Raw genomic sequence first — 26,129 nt, forward strand, 5'->3', positions numbered from 1 at the left:
TCCTCCCTGATCACCTGCTTAAAATGTTGTCTTTGACTGATGTGAGTATTTTAGGGTGGCACATAAAATTCATCACAATCTGATCCTAGTAACACTCTGGGAACAGTTAACAGTCATTTCCCAGACAACCTTATATTCTAGTAACTACATGACAGGGACTTTCCAATTCTGTATTCCCACCTCCCTATCACTTAATTCATTGTTTATTTAGTTTTTGGGTTTTATTATCATCTCTTTTATCATGAGCAATAGATTCCAGATATATAAATACTGTATAAGTATTTGTAAATATTGAAGATACTACATGTGGTTCAAACTAAATTCCAAGATTACGTGAAATAAATTTGATGACTTGGAATAAATTCCTATGACAAATTTCCAGGAATGGATTTCCCAAGTTGCCAGAAAAACATGTCTTTTCTCTTGCTGTGTGTTTATTGTAAAATCCAATATTTAAAAATATCAATAGTTATATTAATCATGAATTATGCACAGTGCTGCATTTAGAGGTTGAGATGAACTACAGCCCTGAATCAAGCAGCAGCTGAATATCTTAGTAAGTACTGTATGCCTCATTACATCAGATAATGATTTTCTAACACAGTGATCCCCAAACTTGAGTAGCATCAGAATCCCATGGATAGCCTATTAAAAATCCTATTGCTGGGCTCCATCCGCAGGGTTTCTAATGCATCAAGTCATGATTAGGGCTCAGAATTTTCATTTCTAACAACTATTGTATAGAAGTTTAAAAGTAACAATTTTGATCTGTTAGTTTATATATATCAAACTGCCTTATTAACAGAATTAATAAAAATAATGTGTAATAATATGATTTTAGATATACTCAGAAAAATCCAAGTAGCCCCTTTGACATTTTTCTTCTTATGTCACATGTAATAGAGATAAATGATTTTAGCAACTCCCAAGGAATCTCATATATTACTTTGGTAATATTTTTATTTATGTAATAATTTCTCAATAAAGTGAGCATCATATGCAGGAAAAACAGTGATGGTAATCTACACCCTATTAAGGTTGCAGAAATACTTAAGGTGGTTTATATTGTACGCATCATAGCCATTAAGCATTCTCAGGTTCAATCACTATCATTTGGGACTTGGGACTTACATAAAAAGTATACTACACCATAGTTTTTATAGACTAAATTTAATTTCTTTTTTTAATTTTTCGAAAGAAATTAAGCACCCAGAGTGTAATAAGCCTAAGGGTCAAAATAATTAAAAATTTTAATAAAAGAGGCAATATTTTAAATAAGCAAAGCTTTTATGTGAATTATTTTTAAAAATTCTTGTTTTACATGTAATGGAAAGACACCGTTGAAACTCCTTTCCAGCAGAGTATGTATCTTGTTTTTATATCCTTCATACAAAAGAACACTTGGAAGCTTGAAAACATAATGTTTAGGCTGAATATACTCTCTATAAAATATTAAAGGAATAGGACATTTCTTAGTAATGCACAAACCTATTCAGTCTGCCATACACTATTTTGCACGTTTCAACACATTCAATATATAATGAATTGAATATGAAAGCCATTCTTTTAAAATTATAATATGTATATTTTCAGTCACTTTTATTTTAATAACTGTGCATTTCTGACCAGAAAATATGCTAATTTGAAGTTGAACAACAAAACAGAGCTTAGTGTCAAAGTTATTTGTTCTAGAGAAAAAATGTTATCAATATGAAAAACTAGCAGAAGCAGAATTTCATCTTCTATTTGGAATTTTTAAATCTACTTTAAAAAACAAATAAAGAATGATTATCGCAAACATATGAAATATTTAAATGCTCAAAATAGAAATGAAAATTATTTGACTACATCTTAGCTTTTTATTTAACTTTATAGTTAATATATGTTAGGTAATGATCATAAAGCACAAATAAATTTATGAGTAAAGCTAGAGGAAATAAAACCCATGCACATGTTTCAAGTCTCCTTTGTTTTAAATCCCACTAAGCTTACATCAAAGTAAAAGAAATGAAATAGAGTACATGCCATATTTTTAAAATTCTAATCCAATCTCCCTAAACATAAACACTGTTTTGATGAAGAGAAGACAATTCACATAGAGACATAGTGTTAGCAACAGAAAAATCACTTCTATTTTTTTTTAAAGCACCAAGGTAGCATTTTATTTTTAAAAAATTAAATGTTGCTAGAATAAATTCTATCTTATCTGATTTCTAGCACTTGTCCACATTTCCCCTTTTTTTCCAGAGTGCATTTTGTTTCAAGGAAAGGTTCAAAAAAACAAGCCGGTAAGATTTTGCCATGTTTTTCTAACGCAATCAGACATCTTTCCTTGAGAGGTCGGCATAATAGGTGAGAGTGACATACTTAAAATAGAGTCTAGGCAGAACAGTTTCAAATGACCAAGAATCACATATCACATATGTCAAAAATTTGATGTTCCTGGATTGACTATTCAGTCTATGAAGTAGAATTTGGACTGTGATTCATAAAGGCAGAATCCCAGGTGGTTATCGCTGACACCCAGTTGTCAAAATATTCTTTCTGCATTTAAAACCCCATTCACAAGGCGAAAGCTAGAAATCCAGTTGGTAAGATTTTGTAGAACCTGAACTTCCCAAATAGCAATAATTCTAATATTACAGGCAAGTAACATCATACTGTAAAGTAGAAAAGTAAAGACTTAATTTAGAAAGTATTTTTATTATTTTCATTCCTCTCTATGATTTATTCATTTTAAACAGTTCTATGATTTGCTGAACTGGATTTATTTACAGGATTCTCACTTTTCCCCCCTTGATAACAATCAATATAATTTTCAATATGAAGTTATCTTTATGTAGTTTTTTTTTCAGTTAAACTTCAGTTCACTGGCCAGTTGTATTTTCTAGCTACATTTAACTAAATATGTCTGCTAGTACAAAAGACAATGTAATATATTTAATATAGATATATTATAGATTATAGAAGATATATGCGTTTATATATAAGAATTGTACTTAATTTTATGCCATTAAAAGAGACAATGAAATCTCTAAAAGACATTGTTTCAAGTAATATAGTCTAAATTATCAAATTATTTTCAAAAAACCAAACAAAACAAAAATCGATGTCAGCTTTCTTAATTGGCAAAGCTTTTATTATTCATTTTTTAATAATTTTAATTCATGGGCAATTAATATAGAAACTGTAAATGCTAAGAGTTAAGGGAGAATTTCGTGAAATGAGGATTGGCCTCACAGAGCTTTCCTGTGAAAGCCAGAGTTTCCTGGCTGAAATAAAGATCAATCGAATGATTGCATTAATGTATAATTGTAAGCTGTGGATATACAACAAAGGACATGCGTAAGGAGGTAGATGAGCTTATCAGGTGTTATACACTAGGGATGGGGTGAGGGTCATTTAGGAGATGGTGGGGCAGGAGGGTGGCTTGAGAAAAGGTCTCCATGAAGAAGTAACATTTGACCTGAAATCTGAAATATCAATATTTGAGAATATTCTCATCACTAAAAGTTACAAATAAACTACATACCAAATTACTATGTTTTAACTGCCTCAATTATTAAGCTGATGCAAAAGTAATTGCAGTGTTTGCATTGTTGAAATTTGCCATTTGATACTGGAATACGTTCTGAATTAAGTGTGAAATATGTTATACATCATTTTAATGTGCATTTCTCGTTTTGTTTTTGGTAATGACTTATTATTTGCTGTTTTTTTATATGTATTTTAGACTATGGAAATGATGTTAGACAAAAAGCAAATTCGAGCGATGTTCTTATTGATGTTCAAAGTGGATTGTAAAGCATTGGAGACAACTCACAACACCAACAACGCATTTGGCTCAGAACTGCTAATGAAGGTACAGTGCAGTGGTGGTTCAAGAAGTTTCGCACAGGAAACAAGGGCCTTGAAGATGAGGAGCGTAGTGACCTGTCCTTGGAAGTTGACAAGGACCAACTGAGAGTCATCATCAAAGCTGATCCTCTTACAACTACACAAGAGGTTGCTGAAGAACTCAATGCTGACCATTCTGCGGTCCTTCGGCATTTGAAGTAAATTGGAAAGGTGAAAAAACTTGATAAATGGGTGCCTCATGAGCGGAGAGAAAGTTAAAAAAAAGAAAAGAAAAAAGAAAAAAAAGTTGTTTTCAAGCGTCATTTTCTTATTCTCCGCAAAAATGAACCATTTATCGATCAGACTGTAACGTGCGACAAAAAGTGGATTTTATACAACTGGTGACGAGCATCTCAGTGGCTGGACCAAGAAGAAGCTCCAAAGCACTTTCCAAAGCCAAACTTGCATCGAAAAAGTGATGGTCATTGTTTGGTGGTCTGCTGCTGTTTCGATCCACTACAGCTTTCTGAAGCCCGGTGAAGCCATTACTTCTGAGAAGTATGCTCAGCAAATTGATGAGAGGCATCGGAAACTGCAATTCCTGCAGCTGGCATCGGTCAACAGAAAGGGTCCAATTCTTGTCCACGACAATGCCCCACGACGCGCTGCACAAACAATGCTTCAAAAGTTGCACAAATTGAGCTACAAAGTTTTGCCTCATCTATCATATTCACCTGACCTCTCGCCAACTGACTACCACTTCTTCAAGCATCTCGAGAACCTTTTGCAGGGAAATCGCTTCCACAACTAGCAGGAGGCAGAAAATGCTTTCCAAGAGTTCATCGAATCCCGAAGCATGAATTTTTATTCTACAGGAATAAACAAACTTATTTTTCGTTGGCAAAAATGTGATGATTGTAATGGTTCCTATTTTGACTAATAAAGATGTGTTCGAGCCTAGTAATAATGATTTAAATTCACGGTCCAAAACCGCAATTCCTTTTGCAGCAAGATTGTATGTGAACTTCAGTCTGTGCAGATTAGATGGAATAAAAACGAAGTGACATCAGAGGCAATGTATTGGACTCTGAATTGAGAAGAGGTGCCTGCTGAGACTTCACACAACACTGTCAACTTTCCTTCTCCTAAATACAAATTCAAGACCTCGAGTGTAGATTGAGGTTTATGGAGACATGTAAATGAATTTAGCAAAAGAGTTTGAATTAAAGTGGGAGAACCTCAAAGCTTGTCTTAGAATAAGAAATGACATTTATATAGCTCTTTCACATGTATTATATATACACATATATATACTTATGCTCAAATCTCATTTGCTCTAAAGTGATATGACATAGGAATTACTCTAATTCCTTTTTTTAGAGGTGAAGACAAATGTTTTTTCAAGATTAAAAAAAAGAATTCCTTTTGAGAGACAGAGTGTGGCTCCGTCATCCAGGCTAGAGTGCAGCGGCTCAGTCATACCCCACTGCAGCCTGGAACTCTTGGGCTCAAGTGATCCTCCCACCTCAGCCCCCTGAATAGTTACAACTACAGGTGAATGCCACAACTCCAGGCTAATTTCTATGTGTTTATGTATTTATTGGAGATAGGGTGTTCTTGCTGTTTGCCCAGGCTGATCTTGAAGCCCTGATCTCAAGTGATTCTCCTACCTTAGGCTCTCAAAGCCCTGGGATTACAGGTGTGAGCCACCTGGTCAGTTTTTGATTAATTGGCTTACATCTGATTATATAATAAGGGGTAGAGATAGAGTGGAAATGCAGATGCCTCAATTCTAACCAATGTGCTTAACCTGTTTTACTACTCTATTATTTTTGACATCTTACTAAAGTACCAAAAAAGACAATCTGGAAAATATATATGACACTGTAATACACAATGATAGCCTCCATTTAGAAATTAGAATATTTGAGCAAAGATAAAACATTCCATCCTATCAGGATGCCTTTCATTTGAAAGCATGAAAAATACTAAGAGTGGCTTAAATAACAAAGAAGAGGCATTATTTCACGTAATTCAGTGGTTCAGTGATAACAAGGTTCCATGCTGGTTTCTCTTATGCTCACTGGGCTCTGCCTTTCTAGTCCTGAGAGAAATGCAGCTGCTGCAGACCCAGAGCCTTTACAGAACAAGTCCAAACAGAGGAAATGCTGGGTCTCTCCCTATCTCTCTATCAGGAGGAAAACCTTTCCTAGAAATCATAGAATTCTGCACCAGCATCATTGGCTTTACTTACACTTGCTTCAACCAATCCCTGCCAAAATAACTATCATGGTCATGATTAGTTCTCAGATGAATCAACATTAAACCCACAGAGTCGCAGAAGGGCCATTTTCCAGTAACACCTGGGAGAGTGAAAACTTGAACAATATCGATGTTTCTTCCATCAGCAAAGAGAATCCAGATATTGGGTGGGCAATCAGCAAGCTCTCTATTTGCCAAAAGAGTGTTTTCATTTAAGTGCACGTTCACTGCTAAGACATCAATAAATATCTAAAGAAACCTTAATTCCACAATTACTAATTCTGATACCTCTATTTTCCACAAATATATATTACTTGTTGCAGACAGTGCTTTTTCTACACTTCCTGAACCCTACCAGTCCTCACCCTCTTCTTATTGGAGTTTCCTTAATTGAGTCATAGCTTATAATTTCTTTGTACTAGTTAATCAGGATATCAATACTATACTAAATGAAAACTGTGTAGCTCGACCTTCCTTGGATCTCTCCTCCAATGAATTTATGTAATGATATGTAGTCTAAGAAAGTTTACATGGTAGATTAACACTATCAATCAATCAATCAATCATCGATCAGTTTAAGTACAATCAATTTAAGAGTCATGTGTAAGCAAAAGACTGTTTTTCTAAGCTGTAACCTAACAATATATAGAAGCTTTGATATGTGTTGATTATTCTCAAAATCAAATATTAATATTAGAACTATTGAATTATTTACCCAAATTTCTGAATAAAATTAAGCCCTGGATTCAAATATCATATTATAATTCATAGTTTATAGGCCCAGAGAAGGTAACTGCTTCTGTCTGCTTTGCTAAAGGCACCAAATATAATGCCAGATAATATGAGTGACAAATAAAACTCTTCCATTGAAAAATGAATTGCTATTCATGACCTCCATAAATAATTTCAGTTTACAAATTTGAGTATTATTTTCATGACCTTCATTTAGAGAAAATTAAAGTTTCATTAAATTTACTCCCAGATATTTATTTGGAGAATTGGTCCAAGGCCTAATAATATATGTAGTATCATATTTCCCTACAAGGTTTTCTCTAAGATATGAAGCACCATTTAAAAATGGAGAGAGAAATACTACTCCCAAGAAAATTACCTAGGCAAATTGCAAAGTTTCATGTATGAATACATCTTTGGAGGAAAAGAAAGAATAGAAAAAGAAAACAAATTATATGAAGGAATGAGTGACTCTTGGCCATTTTCCTCCAAATATATTAATTTTTTAATAGCTCAGGTGATACAAGCATTCCATGAAAGATTCATTTTAAGTCTGAAATGAATCACTGATTTATTTTTTAAAATTTATATTTCAACAGATTTGGAATTCAGAGCTTCTGATGAGAACATGACTGGAAGTTAGAGAAGGACCTGGCAGTCTCCCAGATCTCCTTAGTTAAGGACAGTTCCTGATGGAATGCTATTATTAATCCCCCAAGTAAGAGTTTCTCAACTTAGGCACTGCCATTTTAGACCAGATCAATCTTCTTTTTAGAGGCTGCCATGTTTATTGTAAGGTATTTGGCAGTACCACTGGTCTCCCCTACTAAATGTAAAAGTGCCTCCTTTCCCCAGTTGTGACAAAAGTCTTCAAACATTGCCAAATATCCCCCCGAGATAAAATAAAAATTCCCTACTCGCTCAACCTGTTAAGAACCACTACCCTAAATCAAGAGTGAGAATTTGCAGTGATTTAATATGGTATAATATTGTTATTATGATTTTTCCCCTTAAGTTTACAGTCATATTTTAGTTATCCTCCAGTCAGATGCACTGCCAGTTATTATTTAATTAATCTGAAAAATAACAAACTCAAAGTCCATTTCCAGCTATTACTTGTCTTTTTATTTTATGAAAAACCTTTCAGCAAGGATATCACAATTGTTATAAGTATCTATTTCCTTTAAAAACAATACAACCACAAAACTAATCTATCCTTGCCGTGTTAAAAATGAGAGCAATAAAAATAATTAATTGAATCTGGAGGCACAAATATTTGTATATGCCAGGCTATTAAATCCAAAACCTAAACTTACCATACAGTATTTTCACCTAATAATTTGGTCAATTTCCCAAAAAAACAGTTGATCTAACGTTTTCTAAACTGCGCTATATATTTCCTTATATATATTATGGTTAACAAAATATGTGGGAAATTTAAAGGAAATATACACTACATATCACCACAGAACAATAATTCACATCATTTGATTTTATTCTTTTTTTTAGCTTTGGGGTTCTTAGGTATTGTAAGTTTCATGAACTATTGGGGAGTTTCTCTTTTCTCCCTGCAAATAATAATGATAAGCTTGAAGAGAATGACCAACCATTTTAGGCTATTTTATGCATCAGAAATAAGAAAATCACAGTTGAAAGATCAACAGAGGACAGCAATGAAGAGGAGCCAATGGGTCCGAGTGGGGATCTCTGAGGCAACAGTAAACCAAAGAAGAAACTGAAAACTTTTGACTGTGGAAGCTATAAGAGATTCCTAGACAACAAAGAGATAGTAAATTGGGCCAGAGATGGGAAATGTGAAGAGGTAATTTATCCAGAGGAGTGTTTTTCAAATTGAATGTGCTAAAGAGTCACCTATTGAGATACAGATTCTGATTCACAATGTCTGGAGAAGGGTCTGGTAGTCTGCATTTCTAATAATCTCCCACATGTTGATGTTGCTGGTTTGTCCCTGTGTCACACTTTACCCAGCAAGGTGCTAAGAACACCCCACTGTCTACCTCCAACATAGATCTAGAAGTAGAAGTGCCAACTCTACCCCATCACATTATCTACGAGATTAACAATGGGGGAATTCATTTCCCCCAACTCTCAATATATAAAAATGTGTTACCACTATACCTTCTTTAAAGGAAAACATCAGCCAGACTGTTGCTGTGAAATATAAGATAATTTCTTGTTTTAAAAAATAAACATATATGTATCTATTAGTTATAGATACTAATATATTAATATATATACCATATTATATAGTATATATAGTGTATAGTATGTATATATGGTATATAGTATACTAAATACTAATATATAGTAACTAAACATTACTATAGTTTTTGCTTTTCTTATATCCTGAGGCAACAGGTTCTCTGGTATGTTATCTGAAAGAGTCATGAAAAATTTAAATTTCTAAAATCAAATTAAGGTGAGGTTTGACTTTTAGATGATTAGTTTCAAATGAGTTTTCCAGCTCATTCTTGAGTTTCAATTCACTCTTTACGACAACCTAGGCTGTGCTTTTATCCAAATCATTTGATTCCTTTCACACCTCTGGGAAAACCAAATCCTGGCTTACTTCATACTCTATGCTCTAAAGTAACTAATGAAGGCTTGATTTTAGGTTTTGGCATATTGTCAAAGTCAAGGTGTGTCAGGAAGAGAAGCAGATACAAAGATGACAGATAGATGAAGTATCTCTGATGGAAAACATCCGCTGGTGAAGAAGCTGGTGCTATCATAAAACTGTGTATATTTAGGCACAAAACTCTAAAGACTGAACACCAATACGAAATGGAAGTAATTACAATCTCTTGAAAAGATGACTATCATAGAAGGACAGGAATACATACACTTGTTCCTATGATAAATATTTCAAAATATTTCACATATTTCACAAGCTATACTTAGAAACAAAAAGGTATGTTGGGGAATTTATTACAAAATTGTGTAGGGAAAAAAGTTTGAGAAATGTAACCCCACCCCCCATTTTTCAGAAAAACTAAAAGAAAAATTTTCTCCCAGAAAAGGCTCATTATAGTCATTTAGAGCACCAAAATACTACACACTCTGTAATTTGTATCTGGATTGATAAAATACCAAAGCTATATAAAAAGTTTAAAACTTAAAGGCAGCAGCAGATTTTTTCTAAGTAATATTCCCATTTTTAAACTGATCTAGGCAAATTGTAGACATTTTAAACAAGTAAATTAAGACAATATAGGTTTATAATGTTGAACAATAATTCTACCTACTTGGAAGAGCAGTTACCGAGGTTGATTTTAAGGCTATGACTTTGGAGATTACCATCTCCAAATACAAACTTTCTACATCACCTGAAATTTAGGCAGTCTAATTAATTCACCTATTCTGATCACATCAAAAAAAAAAAAAAAGTCACTCTTAAATCATTAACATGATGCCAACAATAATTAAACTATTTAATCAATCCATTCAAGCAATTGATAAATGAAGAAGAAAAAAATGTTCAAAATTCTCAGTAACTCCACTAGACACAAATGTCAAGCTGTGCTACTCCATATATTGAATACTCCTATAAATATAATTTGTCACCAGAAGTACAAGAGTTCTCTTTAGAGAATACAATAAATTCATCTGCTCCCTAAGAAAGGTAATGGAGAAAATGATGTTTCCCTTTGATAGTTTATTAAACTCACCCCATGTGATGGATAAGAGATCCAGCCCAGCTCCCCTTGAATTGTTTTTGAATCCAGTAGATTGACTGAAATAAAACACAATACACAAACACAATTAATAACAGTGAATTATTTCTATTTGCTTCTGTTGAGTTCACATTGTCTGTTGTTGATATTGCTCAAAAAACATAACTCTTCCTTTTCATTGTAAGTCTATAATTAGTATAAAAAAAGGGAGTTACAAAAAATACACAGGGAAAGTTAAGAGATGAAAAGTTTCTGTGTCCTTTTAAACTGTTCGCATTTATTTACAAGGATAGGTTAATGTTCAGTATACTGACAATTTCTTACATAATAATTACAGATTTAAAGAGGAAACAATAAAAATGCAAAATAGAAAACAATATTAATGCTAGCATATCAAAATACCTTCAAAAATATTAAATTTGATAAATTTGCATATGATTTCACAATTAATTCATTTCTTAAATATGTTGCTACAGTGAATCAATATATGTTTATTTATATTTAATACGGCACCTTCATATTGTCCCTGGCTAATACTCAACATATTATTCTGCAATGTGTATTTTTTAAAAATGTATTCATTATTTACTTACATGTAACAAACAAAAAGCTTAACTACCAATTTGAGGAGAAATAAAAGTAAAACTAAGTTTTATAATAACACCTGTGTAAAGCTTTACTTATTTAAAGTAGTTATTTTGGCCGGGCGCCGTGGCTCAAGCCTGTAATCCCAGCACTTTGGGAGGCTGAAGCGGGTGGATCACGAGGTCAGGAAATCGCAACCATCCTGGCTAACACGATGAAACCCGGTCTCTACTAAAAATACAAAACACTTAGCCGGGCGTGGTGGCGGCGCCTGTGGTCCCAGCTACTCGGGAGGCTGAGGCAGGAGAATGGCGGGAACCCGGGAGGCGGAGCTTGCAGTGAGCCGAGATCGCGCCACTCACTCTAGCCTGGGCGACAGAGCGAATATTTTTACTCAAAGACTTTAGTGGTTTTACTCAGAACTTCGTGCTAGTTCTAATGACTTTTCATCGATGTTTGTACACGAAAAGTAAAACATAACATGCATATGATTGCATATATTATTAAAAGAAGATGGAACGTTATTTTCCACACCGAATATTAATTTGTAATGGGTTAGAAAATTAAATATAAAACAGCACTTCAAATACAATTAATAACAAAAGGTTCACTTTGTCTATCTGACCTATTAAATAATGGAAGCTATGATTTTACCTCATCTTTCTTCTAAATTAGAAAAAAAATTCCATGATTGACTAATGGAGGATGTGAAGGAAGGTTACATAAACTCAGCATGCATTATTAACATGAACCAGACCATGAAAATCAATACACACAATAGAAAGGAATCATTTTCAGGGGTTACATATATACACACAGCAAAACATAATGTAAATACGTACACTGCACAACATGTTCTCATGTTGTTTACAAAATGTTTCCTGATACATGAAAAGCACCATTCTTTTAAAAATAATCTCAAGTAATTTTTTTTTGCAAAGCAAACATTAATCTTTTAAAATGTAAAGAAAATTTACATATCTGATAGACTTTAAAAAATCATTTCAACTATTTTTTGTGGAGGAAATATTAATCTTATAAAATGTTAAGAAAAATAAATTACATATTTGACATACTAAAAATCATCTCAACTATTTTTTGTAAAGGAAATATTAATCTTATAAAATGTTAAGAAAAATTAATTACATATTTGATAGACTTTAGATTTCTAAATTTTCAGGTAGTACTAAAATTTTGATTACCTGGTTAGTTGATAAATACATTAGGTGGGTAAAAGTAAGGCTCTTGATCATTACAATGTAAAAGAAATACAATTCTCAAAGTTTGATTCTTTAAGTTTTGCTAGTGAAAGACAAACATAAACTTTACCTTTTACATTATAATTCCTTAATGATTAAAGAATGTTTTCCCAATAAATTAATCCTAATGAGAAGTAACTGTATTTAGATTAAAACAGAAGATAGATAGCCGCTGCATGGATTACATAGTATAATTTCCATAATTGCATTATTTCCCATGATATCAGTTTGGAAATTAACAGTATGCTTAATTATATTGCAATTATCTCTGAAAAATAATTAAAAACCCTCTACCAATTAATCAATGTTATAGATTATATTTCAGATCAGTGTTAGAAAATTTTTGAAAATACAAAAATACTTCCTCACCTTTAAATTAAAGGATATTACCTACATTCATTCTCATAAAAGATATACCTAGTTCAATTGTTAGTTGTTTCATACCAATCATTTAATCTCTCTGAGCTTTATATGGGATTTGCATAGTAGAAATCAGCTTGCCAGTATGCATAAATTATTAGATTATATTTGCAGTGTCCTTGGGGGTTTAAATGGCTTAATGTATCATTGTGTTTAGGTACTAATTGCACATTACTAAATGATAATTATATGTTACTCCACATGCTAAGATCAATCACTAGTTTAATCTTAGTATTAGTAACCAGAGTGAGGAGAAGAAGATGTGGTTATTACATAGACTCTATTTAGTAAATTACTTATTGGAATGTAGGTTATCAGCTAATGAACTACCATATCCTTAAGTTTCTTCTGATAATAAGAACAATGGAAAAGAACTGGACTAATCACATCAGCATTTGGTTTCTACTCAAATGAGAACAAACCAAAATAAGTTAGACCATACAGTCAATTAAAGTAAGTATAGATTAATTAAATTTATTGCATTTACTCAGAAATTAAATTTTTAGTGTACTCCATTTAGCACAAATGAGAAAAACACAATTAGCAGCATTACTTCTGACTGATTCTATTGTCTATCAATTATATCTACCCTGACTATCTTGCAATGTTGCTGTGATGTTCAAATACCAAAAATATCTTTAAAACCACCATGAGTTTATAACATGCTGTACAGACTCCCTTCTTGTAAATTTAATACATTAATATTATTTGACAACAGTTCCATTTTGACTTCTGAATTATATTTATAATTCAATTACATGACCTAAATACATGACCTAGTAGAGTAGAATAGTTAACTTCAAAACACATTTTAAAAGCATATAATTTGGATTTATAAAGTCCCTTTTGTTTGTACCCAAATAAAAATAACACCGTCTAAGAATTCTAAGTACTTTAAAGTGAATGGTTACTTAATTGGGACTCCCAGGATACAAACCTCAAATCTCCTGTGATCCATTATAGAACAGTTTGAGTATATAGCATAATTGAGGTAAGAAAAGAAAATGAATGGAATTTCAAAGTAAATCTGTGAGGGATTTATCTGCATACATTGACTCAATGTAACATTGCAATACATACCTTAAACCTCACACTGATACAGGCAAGAACTTTGGTTACTAGAATGCTGTCCCTCTCTAAACATATGTAGACCTGATCATTTCTTTTCAAACGCTAGGATGGACAGGATAGTCTGATGAGTTGTGACGTACAAATATAATACTGTGGACTGAGTTATAATTGCACTAGTAATTGGATAGTTTATTTCAATTGCTGGACAATGTGAGTTCACAATGATAAAATCTTCCCAGTTAGTGAGGGCAGATTAAAAATGTACAAGTTTCTGGAGTTTTGATTTTTAGAGAATTATTAACACATAAAACTTACTTAAGGCTAGATAGGAACATATGTATGACTTCATTCTTTAATGGCTATCTCATGCCAGTTATTTATCAAAGCTGTAAGTTACCCCTTCCCAGATTTCATATTCTAATGATGTGATTGCCATATATTTTTGGTGTGTAACAGAAAACACATTATTTTGTTAATTTTAGAATATTTTATATTCAAAGAACTATATGGCATATATTAACTTTTTTAATGAAAGTGATTTAAATTGGAAATGTTTTTAAATGTCATGATTCTATTTAAGTTAGTAAATAAATAAGTGGAGTTTTTCTGGGCAAAAATGAATTTGGAAATCACCGTCTTACGTATCGATGGATATGGTTCTAGGTTTTTCTTTTACATGTTTTACTGCCTCTAATTGCTTTTAAATAGAGATGTATGACTAGAAGGGGCTTATATTCATGAGAAGGGGAAGGTAATCCTTACTTGGACTGTTGATTTGGCTTTCAGATGGGCACTAAGTTACTGAGATCTGGAAAGAAAGAATGGTGGTTTCTGATGTAAATAAGAAGGTGTAGAATGGAGTAAAGAGACTCAATCAAAAGTCCACTCCTAGTAAAATTGCTCATTAGTATTGGCAGTGTCAAAAAGAATTGCCTATTCCAATAATTTACATCATCTTTTCTTCTTAGTAAAAGGAACAAACTAAGATTTTTTTTTTTTTCCAAGTTCTCAGTTACTAAAATAAGGGCTTGAAACAAAGGTTCCCAGTTAGTGAGGGCAGATTAAAAATGTACAAGTTTCTGGAGTTTTGATTTTTAGAGAATTATTAACACATAAAGATTTTTAAAGGACATTTATAAATTCTGATTCATAGTGGCTACTTGTCCACTTAGAAAGACTGAGAATGAAACTAATATTCACACCTTGAAAGATTTTTAAGTGCTACAAACATGCAGACAGTTCTAAAAGGTTTTTAAGATTAAATGCCACAGCTTTGTACTGAAGCAGATCTTTCCAATTACCTAATAATATACCCATAGGCTTTGTGGTAATGCTGTAGTTGCATTTTATGAAACTGAGTTATAAATAATTATTAAACAATCATTTCAAGGTGAACAGTAGGCTTTAATGGCTAAAGAATTTCAAACTCATATAATAATGCACAAGTTTTCTTGTAAAACCTTCAGTTATAAGGGACTTTTATGGCCAAGTACAAATAACTATAAAACCACTACAATAGAAAATAAGCCCATCCTTTGATTACATCTTGTTTTTACTAAAGAGTAATGACAGTTTCTTTCTATGCACACCATCACTGTAATTGTCCCAGCCTCATTTCACAAATACTTATCTTTATCATTTTCATCACTTTCTGTTATAATAAGCAGAATAACTTTGCTCTAGGTTACAGGACTACACAGAGCTCTTCAGTCTGCTTCTAAATATATTTAAATGTCACAAATTGAAGAAAATGATACAGAAAGAAATAAATTTTTTTTCTCAGTGTTATAATTCTCTGTGTAGTTCTCTGGTCAAACATAATACAGAATTAAGAAATCAACAAATATTTTATGATAGGATTCACCAAAACTCAGCTTTTCTGTTTTACTGTATGCACCAGGGTATGACATTGAGAAGTTTAGAGAAGATAGTTTTTCTGATGTACTTCTGTATTGCAACAACTTTTATCTACTGCGCTTGCATATTCTTAATTTAACTGTTCCTGTGGACTTCCTGTTTGTATTTATTTTCTTTCTACCCAAGCATTATTATTCTTTTTTTATTTTATTTATTATTATTATTATTAGTTTTGAGACAGGGTCTCCCCTGTGTCACCAGGCTAGAGTGCAGTGGCACAAACTTGGCTCACCGCAACTTCTGCCTCCTGGATTCAAGTGATTCTCCTGCCTCAGCCTCCTGAGTAATTGTGATTACAGGCGTGGGCCACCACGCCCAGCTAATTTTTGTACTTTCAGTAGAGACGGGGTTTCACTATGTTAGCCAGGATGGCCTCGATCTCTTGACTTCGTGATCTGTACGCCTTGGCCTCCCAAAGTGCCGGGATTACAGGCGTGAGTCACCGCGACCAGCCAAAATATTTTAATAGATCTAATTAGTATTTTATTTCACAGATAAAACATTATAAAAATATTGTACTATAAACGAAGTCAACTATTATGCCTCAAGTGTGTGCAGATAAAAGTTCCTGTAAACTGTGTTAAATTTAGCAGCATTTTCTATCACAGAAATTTTAATTTATGCAATTTTTATCAAATGAACAGCTAAAATTAGAATGTAATTTTTTGTTGTTGTTTGTTTGAGATGGAGTCTCACTCTGTCGCCCAGGCTGGAGTGCAGTGGATGATCTCGGCTCACTGCCAGCTCCACCTCCCAGGTTCACGCCATTCTCCTGCCTCAACCTCCCGAGTAGCTGGGACTACAGGTGCCTGCCACCACGCCCGGCTAATTTTGTTTTTGTATTTTTAGTAGAGACGGGTTTCCCCGCATTAGTCAGGATGGTCTTGATCTCCTGACCTTGTGATCCACCTGCCTCGGCCTCTCAAAGTGCAGGGATTACAGGCGTGAGCCACCGCGCCTAGCTGATGTAATAATTTTTTAAATGCTGCCATGTTAAACATTGTTATGAAAAACCTTTTTTGTCAGGTGGTATTTTAACAACCTGTTTATGTGATATAAGAAGATTTCTGCCCTTAACTTACTCTTTCTCATTAGCTTTTTCTCCTGGGCAATAATTTTGGATTTATTTCTATCAAGATCTTAGTTATGGAAGAAATTGTAATTAGCTGTCTCATCTCAGTCTTTGCCAACAGTAGGGGGAACTCCTTGGAATCAAAACAGAGTCTCACAGTAAGATGAGTCTGTGTTTTTATAACTAGAGTGACTCAGGAAATAACGCAGAACAAAATTCTACTAGAAACTTGGACACTTTAGTAAATGTCAATCCTATGCTGTTTATAATGTATTAAAATTTTCATTTTTCCTCTTTTAATCAGAGAAATATAAAGGTCATATGGATATCAAAACTATTATGGAACAAACAGGTATCAAGATATCAGTAGGAAATGTGTTCTTATAACAAAATAATCCTTTCACATAAATCAGTTGTGATCCTCTACTGCCAGTGAATTTTTAGTACACTAACAGCCTGACTTAAATAACAGCTCTTTGTTTCTCTCCATTGTTAACTGATATTATGAATCATTCAGACAAGTAAAATGCATCTCCCAAAATGTAAGTTTCTAAAACTAGGACATTATTATGTAAACAGCATTTTATTTTTCACAGTTTTGCTTTTTAAAGTGTTCCAGAAGTAATAGAATGACTTGTTTACATCCAATTCAGGGACACCTTTTTGAAAGATTAAAAAGTGAAAAATGAAAACATATTACTCAATTATGAAATACAAATAGTCATTAAGGGAAATAGCAGTTTAAACTACAGCATATGCATTTTGCCTTCACCCCATAAAATCAGTCTACCTTGGTATTAAAAAAATCGTATTATCATAAAATGTAGAATATCGACATCCAGATAGTACAGGCTCTCTCTCTATTCAGCCGGAGTTTGACTGTTGGCTGTGAAAATAGAAGAAGAAAATTGGCTTACAGAATAACTGTAATATAATATTTCCTTTAGAAATAAAATTGTTCCTAGAAGTCCCTTGGATATAAAGATTCAAAATTCTAGCATAGGAAACAAAGAATGTAATGATGAGACAAAAGTAAGTTTAAATTTAAAAACATCCTCTGGATATTTTGGCATCCTCAAACACACATGTGCATATACGTACACATGTATTTGTTTTGAAAGAACCCCACTGTAGAAGAAATTGGTTTCCTGATTAAACAAATTTCTGGAAAACTACAATCAGAATAAAGCTTTGACTTCATCATATTCTGCAGAATATCTGGATTATCTAAAATCTCATGTGTATCATTTATTCTGATCGTGACAATACAAATTTGACTGACATCTACAAACATAGGCACACACACATAAACAAACTCTTCAAGGTTTGTTTTTGGGTCTTTATAACGGTCCACAAAGGATCAAACATGGTACCACATTCTTAGCAGTTTATTTCAAAACACTAGTCTTTTCCCTTACATCTTAGGAGCATGGTGTCAATGGAAAGCATCAAACTCCGCACTGGAATAGTCAGAAAATTTTTACTTTATTGATGAAAGAGATGGTAGAATGCAAATAAAGACCAGTGAGGTATTTTGGGGTAGTGTAATCATAATAGGAATAGCACCTACAGAAGTTTTTATTTGGTGATGGTTCTATTTTGATATTCAGTCCCGTGTGTTTCCAATATATTCACATGCACTCACACAGAATTTACATCAGTTTAGGTATGTGCTTAATAAGGACTGTTTCTGAATATTTAGTTATTTTGGACATGCTTAAAAATATGTCTTTGTTATATATTCATTTAAATTATTTTTAAAGTTACATGCAGTTAAAAATAATCTGGGTTAAAATTATGCCCAGCACATGAACTTAAGCAAATCAGTTAATCTTCTACTCCTTGTTTTTAGGAATTTATTATTATCTTTTACCTTAAAAAAATTCTCCCCGTCTCTCAGGGACTCTGTTCTGGGACTTAAATTGCCTTCTCCACCAAAGATTCATACCATATTTTTCATAATTCTCATATCTATAACAATTTTTATGTAAGTATTCATTTTAGATTCATTTATCCCATTGAATTTGACATCTTCAAAAGCACAGAGCATTCCAGTCCCTAGCATATTTTTTTTTTCAAACTCCAGTGGGTAACTAATCCTCAGGTAAACAGTTTGATAAATAAACAAACACAAACAATAAATTATTATAATATGAAAGATGACTTATTATTATGTAATACGAAATTAGTTATATATCAACCTTTTTCTTGACTCGTTTTAATGATTCTTAAACGTGTGTCTTTGTCATTACATTTAGAGTTCCAAAGTTTTCACTAATAGGGTTAGGGTAGTAAACCTACTACAAACCTGGCCAAACATTAAAAAAAAAAAAAAAAAAAAAATGCTGAGTTAATTTCCAAAGGATCACCTTTGGAAAGAAAAACTTAAAGGAACATTACTAATTTTATATCTTTTTAGTTTTCTTCCTCTCATTTTATATTTTTTGTGGGAATATTAAAACTTTTAGTATGATTTAGAACATCACTTTCAAAGGTAAGAAAAATTTTCCTTATTCAATGTACAAATGTCAAAGATAAGCATTTGTATCTGAAAATATAGAAAGAAACACCATTGTTAAGCATAGATTAACTAGTTTAGTCACAAGAAATACTACAATTACACGTGGAAATTTCTTTTTCAGAGAACAAGGACAATCAAATCATAATTTAGATCAGAAGTGTCAAGAACACTATAATAAAATCTCTAAGTTTATCTTTTTGAGTTATCTAATGTAAATGAGTATTAACTTATCTACGGTAAACCAGATAGTAAAAGCAAACCAAGAGAAAAATACGAATTCCTTTTTACTGCCTCTTTGAAAATATTTCCAATATTTGGCAGTTACTAGATTTGGTGGTGTTTATAGATTTCATAAAAGAGTAACAATCTACTTTAATTCTAGTTCTGCTTTTCTATGATGCTGCCAGTTCTTTTATTCTGTAAAAAAGCAAAATCTACCATGATCAACTGTGACTTATTTGAGGGGGATTTGTATATAACGCTAGCCTTTTTGCCACCTTTGAATAGTATAGATGATTAGAGGACAGTTGGGGAAAATGAACAAGATTAGATAGTGACAAATAAATCAATGTTTTTGGTTTTTTTTTTCACACCACATGTTTATAATTCAAAAAAATAAAATTTTATGCCATAGAGAGGTCAAAAGGTATATATTTATTCATACAATTTTGCTTACAGTTTGGGAATAGCTCAGTTTTGTAAGAGGACAATACTATTGGTGATATAACACACCACACAGTGCTGCAAATGGACTTTTCCTGTTAGTGGTGTTTTGCCTACCCAGAGGATTAGTTAGATAATCCACATGCAAATTAGCTTCCCAGACTTTCCCTCAGTGTGAAGACTGCCATCATATGCAATGAAAGAATATATCCCTTTAAAAGCTAAACAGTTTTATCAATTGCTACATTGGGTTTGAAAATCAGGAAATAAATGTATGTTGACTACTAACAAGCTACTCTGTGTTTCCCTTGGTCAATCTGACGTAGATAGGAAATGTTACAATTTCCTGTTGATTGGAAATCAATCAACTTTATCAGAGGCAAAAAGTAAGATTTTAAAGCCTTATATGAGGCAGTTTACACTTACTGGAGCTGTAGAGCTTATTCATCTATTTTTCTTAACTATTAATTGAAAAAAAACATACATTAACCTTCTCAAAATGAATGCATTAAAAAAGCAAGAAGAAACAGTTTTGATATTGACTAAATAAACCTCTCGGTAATAAAATTAACCTACAATTACCTATTTGCTCAAGTGCTTTTGAGGCCCTGCTATGTAATCAGTCAAGATTTTTGTCTTAAAAGGGAAGACAGCTCAGTTTGGAGTCTTTAAAGTCAGTTTACATTTGCCTTGATGTGAGAGAGTTCTGAAAACCCAAAGATAAATATAAAAAAAATCAAATAATAGGGAAATGAGTAACAAATATGAATATAAAAAATCAGGTAATAGGAAAATGAGTAATTGACATGAATTCTCTGGAAGTAAGGGGAAAAAGTTTGTTGCTAATTCTTCACTTTTGTTCATAGAAAACATGCCAATAGCTTGAAAGACTGGCTAACTCTTTGGGAACATAACGGATAACACATTAGTCTTTTTTCTTTTTTTCTTTTTTTTATGTTTCAGTGAAGAAAGCAAGATACTAAAAGCTGCTTTCTGCTTTGGAAGCCTGATGTCATCAATATGCTATTTTTGCTCTTTGCCAGGTTAACAGAATTTATTGCAGCAATTAATCCAAAACATATGTGCTGAAATACCCACATGAAAAATATAATTGCCCCCAACTTAATTTGCTACCTTTCAAAAGCCTGTTTTAGCTACCTTTTCTCAATGGCTACAGTTAAATAGAATACAAGTGTTTTTATGAAAGAAGAGCTAAATCACTAAAATTTATTTTCTCATCTTAAGTAATTTAAAAATTGTAGTTTAAGTGGGGGGAAACTTCCACAGAGACTAAAGTCTACTTTTTGGACCACGTTCTATTTTCTATTACTGACCTTTAAGACAATTCCAATTGTTAATTAACACTTCATTTTTATTACACATAACCCTAAATAATCACACTCTGGCTATATTGACAATTTCCTCACTATCTGTATGTATGGAATTCTTGACAGAATCTTCTCTCCAGGGTGAGGAAAGGAGGGTTTGAGTGTCAGGAAAGGAACACAGAGGAAAGAACGTGTGAAGAAAAGTCATCACAGATATTTTTATCTGCTCTTCTGTCTACATCAAATTTCTTTAACTTAGTTTCTTAGTGGGTTCCCCACCCATGCAGATAATCATAACTTATGAGTGGAACCACTTTACAGTTCCAAAGTACTCTCATTTATATGGTTTCCTTCAATTTTTCACTACAAATTTCTGATTGTTTCTAAATTATCCTTGCAAAGTCAGAAGACACATTAGTACAGTCACTGGGATTAAGGTTGAGAAGCTAGTGCTTTTCCTGACAAGGGTGCCTCCCTAGTTCATAGGCATTTGTGTCTAGAAGAAAACATGTGAGGTTAAAATCAAAAGACAAAGACAAGAGAGAGGGCTTGGCTTAGTTACTACTTTATTAGGATCCATTTTTCTCAGTTTCCTCAGTTTAACAATGGGAAATGTCACGTTACCTATTTTAGGGCTACTTTAACGATTAAATGAGGTTCAGTAAGTCATGAATGATAATGTACGGGAAAAATCTGTTTGCCAGCAGAACGATGAACAATTATTTTCTCAATGTTGAACATGGTACTGAGGATATATTAGTCTTGAAGTCTACAGGATTTAACAATACCATCTTTTATGAAAAACACTGAAGTTCTAACACAGCCACAGAGCATCAGGATCATCCAACCACCAACCTATATCGATAACACAGCTCCCAAAACCCTCTCTGGTCCATTCCCTGTTTACTCCCAATATTGGAAGAGGAAAAATCCTGTTTTAATAAAACTGTGTCAGTCACACACGGGTTTTGGGAGAACACAGACAACTTTTGAATATGCACAGGGGCAAAGTTTACGGACACCCTCTCAGCAATTACTAGGGGCCTAACAGGTGGCATTAGCAGGTAGTTTTAAAGAAAATTTTTCTAAAAAATAAATTTCTTCATTTGAGTCTAGCGACACCAAAAGAGTTGAATGTCCAAAAGATGAAGAAATAGTAAAGGGATAGTGTTAGAAATCAGCAAGCTGGACAACAGGGCGTATGAGGCAACTCCTGTGAGTCTCAACCAAGCGCACCCAGTAAAGATGCTTTCTCAATCCTGCAGCGAACCTTGCAGAATATCTCCTTCCCTTGGCTGTCACCTGGGGAACCCATGAAAACGGATGGAAAAGAGACACAGCACTTCCAAACATCAAACTGAAAAGCCTAGCTGACAGCAATGTAAAAGGCGGCAGGACGATGGTAGATCCTGAATCAAAGTCTATTCCTCAGGTCAGGACCTGCCAGACCCGTCCAAGGCGCACGGACTCTGGCGTCTTCCTGACGCCCGGGTAAGAAGGGTCCAGGTGTTAAGGAGGACGCCGTGCTCTCCCAGTGCCAGCAGATCCCAGGCAGCAGGCAGAGGGCGCACGTTTGCCTCTCGCGCGCTCCAGTCTCCTCCTGGCGCTGGTGTTCGCGTAACTTTGCACCTTCGCGCTCTGCTAGCTGCAGCCTGCATCACAGCGCCTACACCGTCCGCCCGGAGGCAGAAACCCGGAGCAAAAGAGCATCAGACTGCGCTCGCCCACCCACCCTACCCCGGGACGGAGGCCGTGGCACCCTGGTCGCGCTCCGGGAACTGACTTTGGCAGCCAGGAGCGGAGAGTCTCTTGCACAAAGAACCCGCTGGCCTCCAGAGGGCTGGGACTGCTTTACCCGCACCCCGAGATGTGTTTTTCTTTTTCTTTTTTCAAATCTCATCTTTAATTTGATGCAGAGTGAGTAAGCAGTGAACTGTTGAGAGACACGGTTGTTTTCCAATGAGCCTGGACCTAGCGGAGAATAGTTTGTGGTTAAGGCAACCCTGACGGTGGGTGTGGTGGTAGCAAGGAGCACTTGCTCATCTCCCTGTTGCCACATTACTGTCTCTACCCGTACAGCTCTGCTTTGTGCTAAAATTTCGCAGGACACACTTTTGTAATTTAATGAAGATTGCTTTATTAAATGTGGGAAGTGTAGGGCGAAGAAAAAGGAAGGCAGTATCCCCTCCTGTGGCCACTCCTGTCCATGGCGAGGAGTATTCACAACAGTTTGTTTGTGCAGTGCTGCCACTTGCTTTCCTCCTCCTTCCTCACCTATTATTCTCACTTCACCATGTTGGTTTGGATTATGTGGATTTTCACCCTTTGCTTTGACTGGAACAGCGGGACATGATTTAGAAAATGAAGGGTTGGGGGATGTCCACACTCAGGGCTTCCAGTTTAATAACATCACTCCAAGTTTGAAGCTTTATTTGCTGAACTGGTTTTGACTCCATCCACCCCTCCACATGCATTCGTCCAGACATTCAAAGGGGGAAGCATTTTAGCATTTTTTGGCTGACACTCTTAAAACTTTCCTGGATAAAATATTTTCTTCTGGGAAACAATTAGAAGTGTGTAAACTTGAGAAGAGAAACAAAGAAATGCAGCCCCCCCCCCCAACCCCAACCCCATTTTAAGTGTGCGGGGTTTTTAGGGATTTAATAAAAATTGATTAACCAGATGTTTTATGTGATAAATGTCTTTCTTTTAAGCAAATGATTTATATATTAACATTGGCTTTAAAACCTTTTCTCTACTTCTCCAGTTTTCTAATCAACTTTTAAAATTTTCACTTGCAAAAACTTTTTTCTTTGTAAACGACAACCCTCCCCTGTCCCCCCCTTTTTTTTTTTTTTTTTTTTTTTTTACAAAGGAAGCTGGTAGGAGGCAAACTAAAACTTGCTGACTTTCAGATTTTCCTGGAGAAAACCTCCTGCCAGGTTCCAAGAACTACCTGATACCAAGCAGCTGGGAACAGACTTAATGAAATCAAGCAAGTGGCGCACGTGTATCCACACCCTGAACACGTTGAGGGATGTCTTCCTAGGGGGATTGATTTGTGACTTGGAAGACTTCGCATTTTATAAATGTCACAATATTGCTTTTACTAATATTTCTAAAGTTGTTACAGAAGAGTTAGCTAAGGTTTCCAAATTTTTGAGAAGTAAATTTCTAATCCTGGTTTTCTGTATACCTGGATGAATAATATAATGAATGTTTCACACTACTGGTCAACCCTTTATTTAAAAAATCTGTGGAAAGCTACTTTTGTACTTGGTAAAAGCCCTTTATTGACCCTCCCTGATGAGAAAATCCAGATCTCTGAAAACAGAACCCTAAAGGAGACACCTGCATCTGTTCTTCTAAATCTTCTCTCAAACAGGACTTAAAGGAACAAGGTTTATTAAATATTTTAAAGAAAAAGTGTGCAGGTTAAAAAAATAAACAAATTTGAGGATCTTGACAGAAGATTACTTGTAAAACTTAATGTTCTTCAAGAAATACACTTTTCCCCTTCTATCTAGTATTTATGCCAAACAGAATCATTGAAAAAATGATTCAAATCAAAAGTAGCCCAGATCACAGATTTTTTTTTTTTAGTAAGCGTCTATAAAAACTTATCGAGTTTGATGATTTGAGGAAAGTTTTATTAATACTTTCCTGAAGGTCTTATGACTTGGAAAGTGTAACTCTCAGGGACGCTTCTTTTTTTTTTCCATTTGTGTTGAAATTGGTAAATCAAATATATTGTGGTAATGTATTTTGCCTTTAAAAATCCTTTGCAAAAGTAACTATTTGATATTTAAATATTACATGTATTTTATTTCACAAAAATTTTAAATTTCTGAAAGGATTTTAACATTATAAAGAAAGTTATTGTGAAAAAGTATTACAAATGTTGGACCCTTGAAGAACACACCAAAATTTGAATGTTAAATGTAGGCAATACATAAAGAATGTTACTAAATCATTTATTTTATAATAAACGTATTAAGAGCAATGTGAGATTACTAAGTTGTTAATATAACCAAGGAGCCAGCCATAATTAAATTCAAGAACTGAAAAACTTTACCTAAAACTTCCTAAACCTACTAAAAAATGTTAAAAATAACTAAGATCTGATTCTGTACAATATTTTGTTTTAAAATTTTATATTAGTTTAAAGTGTTTTTCATTATAGCTCCCAATTTCTAGTGTTTCATGGAAAGACAACTTTATATAAAATACAACCATGCTCTAACACGTGGCAATGGTGTTTTATTACATGTAGTTTCCCTTTTATAGGTCCAGTCACTTCTGAGTTAGAAGTATATCCAACTAACTTTTAACCTTAAAATAGACAAAAAAAAAAAAAAAAAAAAATCCTATCAACTACGGTAACAATAATAAAAAATATAAAATTAAAAATATTGATTGTTACAGGTGAAACTTTTGTATTGATAAATCTATTGTTATTACTAGAGGATGTAATATCTAAAAGAGTTTATAATTGCTCATTTATGACAAGGACTGGAATAGTGTGATTATGAAACATAAAAATTAGGAGATTGAGGTATCTGAGTGAACACTTTCACCACTCAAATTATTATCATCAGTAATAGTCTTTACAACAATATAGATTCAGAATGAATTAATTTCATGATAGATTTTGAGAGGTTACAAAAAGTTTCTTTAGGACATTCAAAATATTATCCTAGCAATTCAGATTGTCAGTAAAAGCTTAAACAAATTTGCTGATAATCCTGTTAATGACCTAGGTCAAGT

The 26,129-nt window shown here is 33.6% G+C and overlaps 1 protein-coding gene across 4 annotated transcripts in view; it reads right to left on the reverse strand.

The window, feature by feature from the left end:
- Positions 1-26,129, reverse strand: part of EPHA3 (EPH receptor A3) — a 357,743-nt gene that overhangs the window by 327,619 nt on the left and 3,995 nt on the right. For all 4 annotated transcript variants that reach the window (XM_015129202.3, XM_001083136.3, XM_077994063.1 and 1 more), the window contains exon 2: positions 10,521-10,585. In XM_015129202.3, coding sequence (XP_014984688.1) covers positions 10,521-10,585 — 65 coding nt within the window. The remainder of the gene's footprint in view (positions 1-10,520; positions 10,586-26,129) is intronic.

The sequence above is a fragment of the Macaca mulatta genome, chromosome 2 (assembly GCF_049350105.2).
Source record: "Macaca mulatta isolate MMU2019108-1 chromosome 2, T2T-MMU8v2.0, whole genome shotgun sequence".
Taxonomy (NCBI): domain Eukaryota; kingdom Metazoa; phylum Chordata; class Mammalia; order Primates; family Cercopithecidae; genus Macaca; species Macaca mulatta.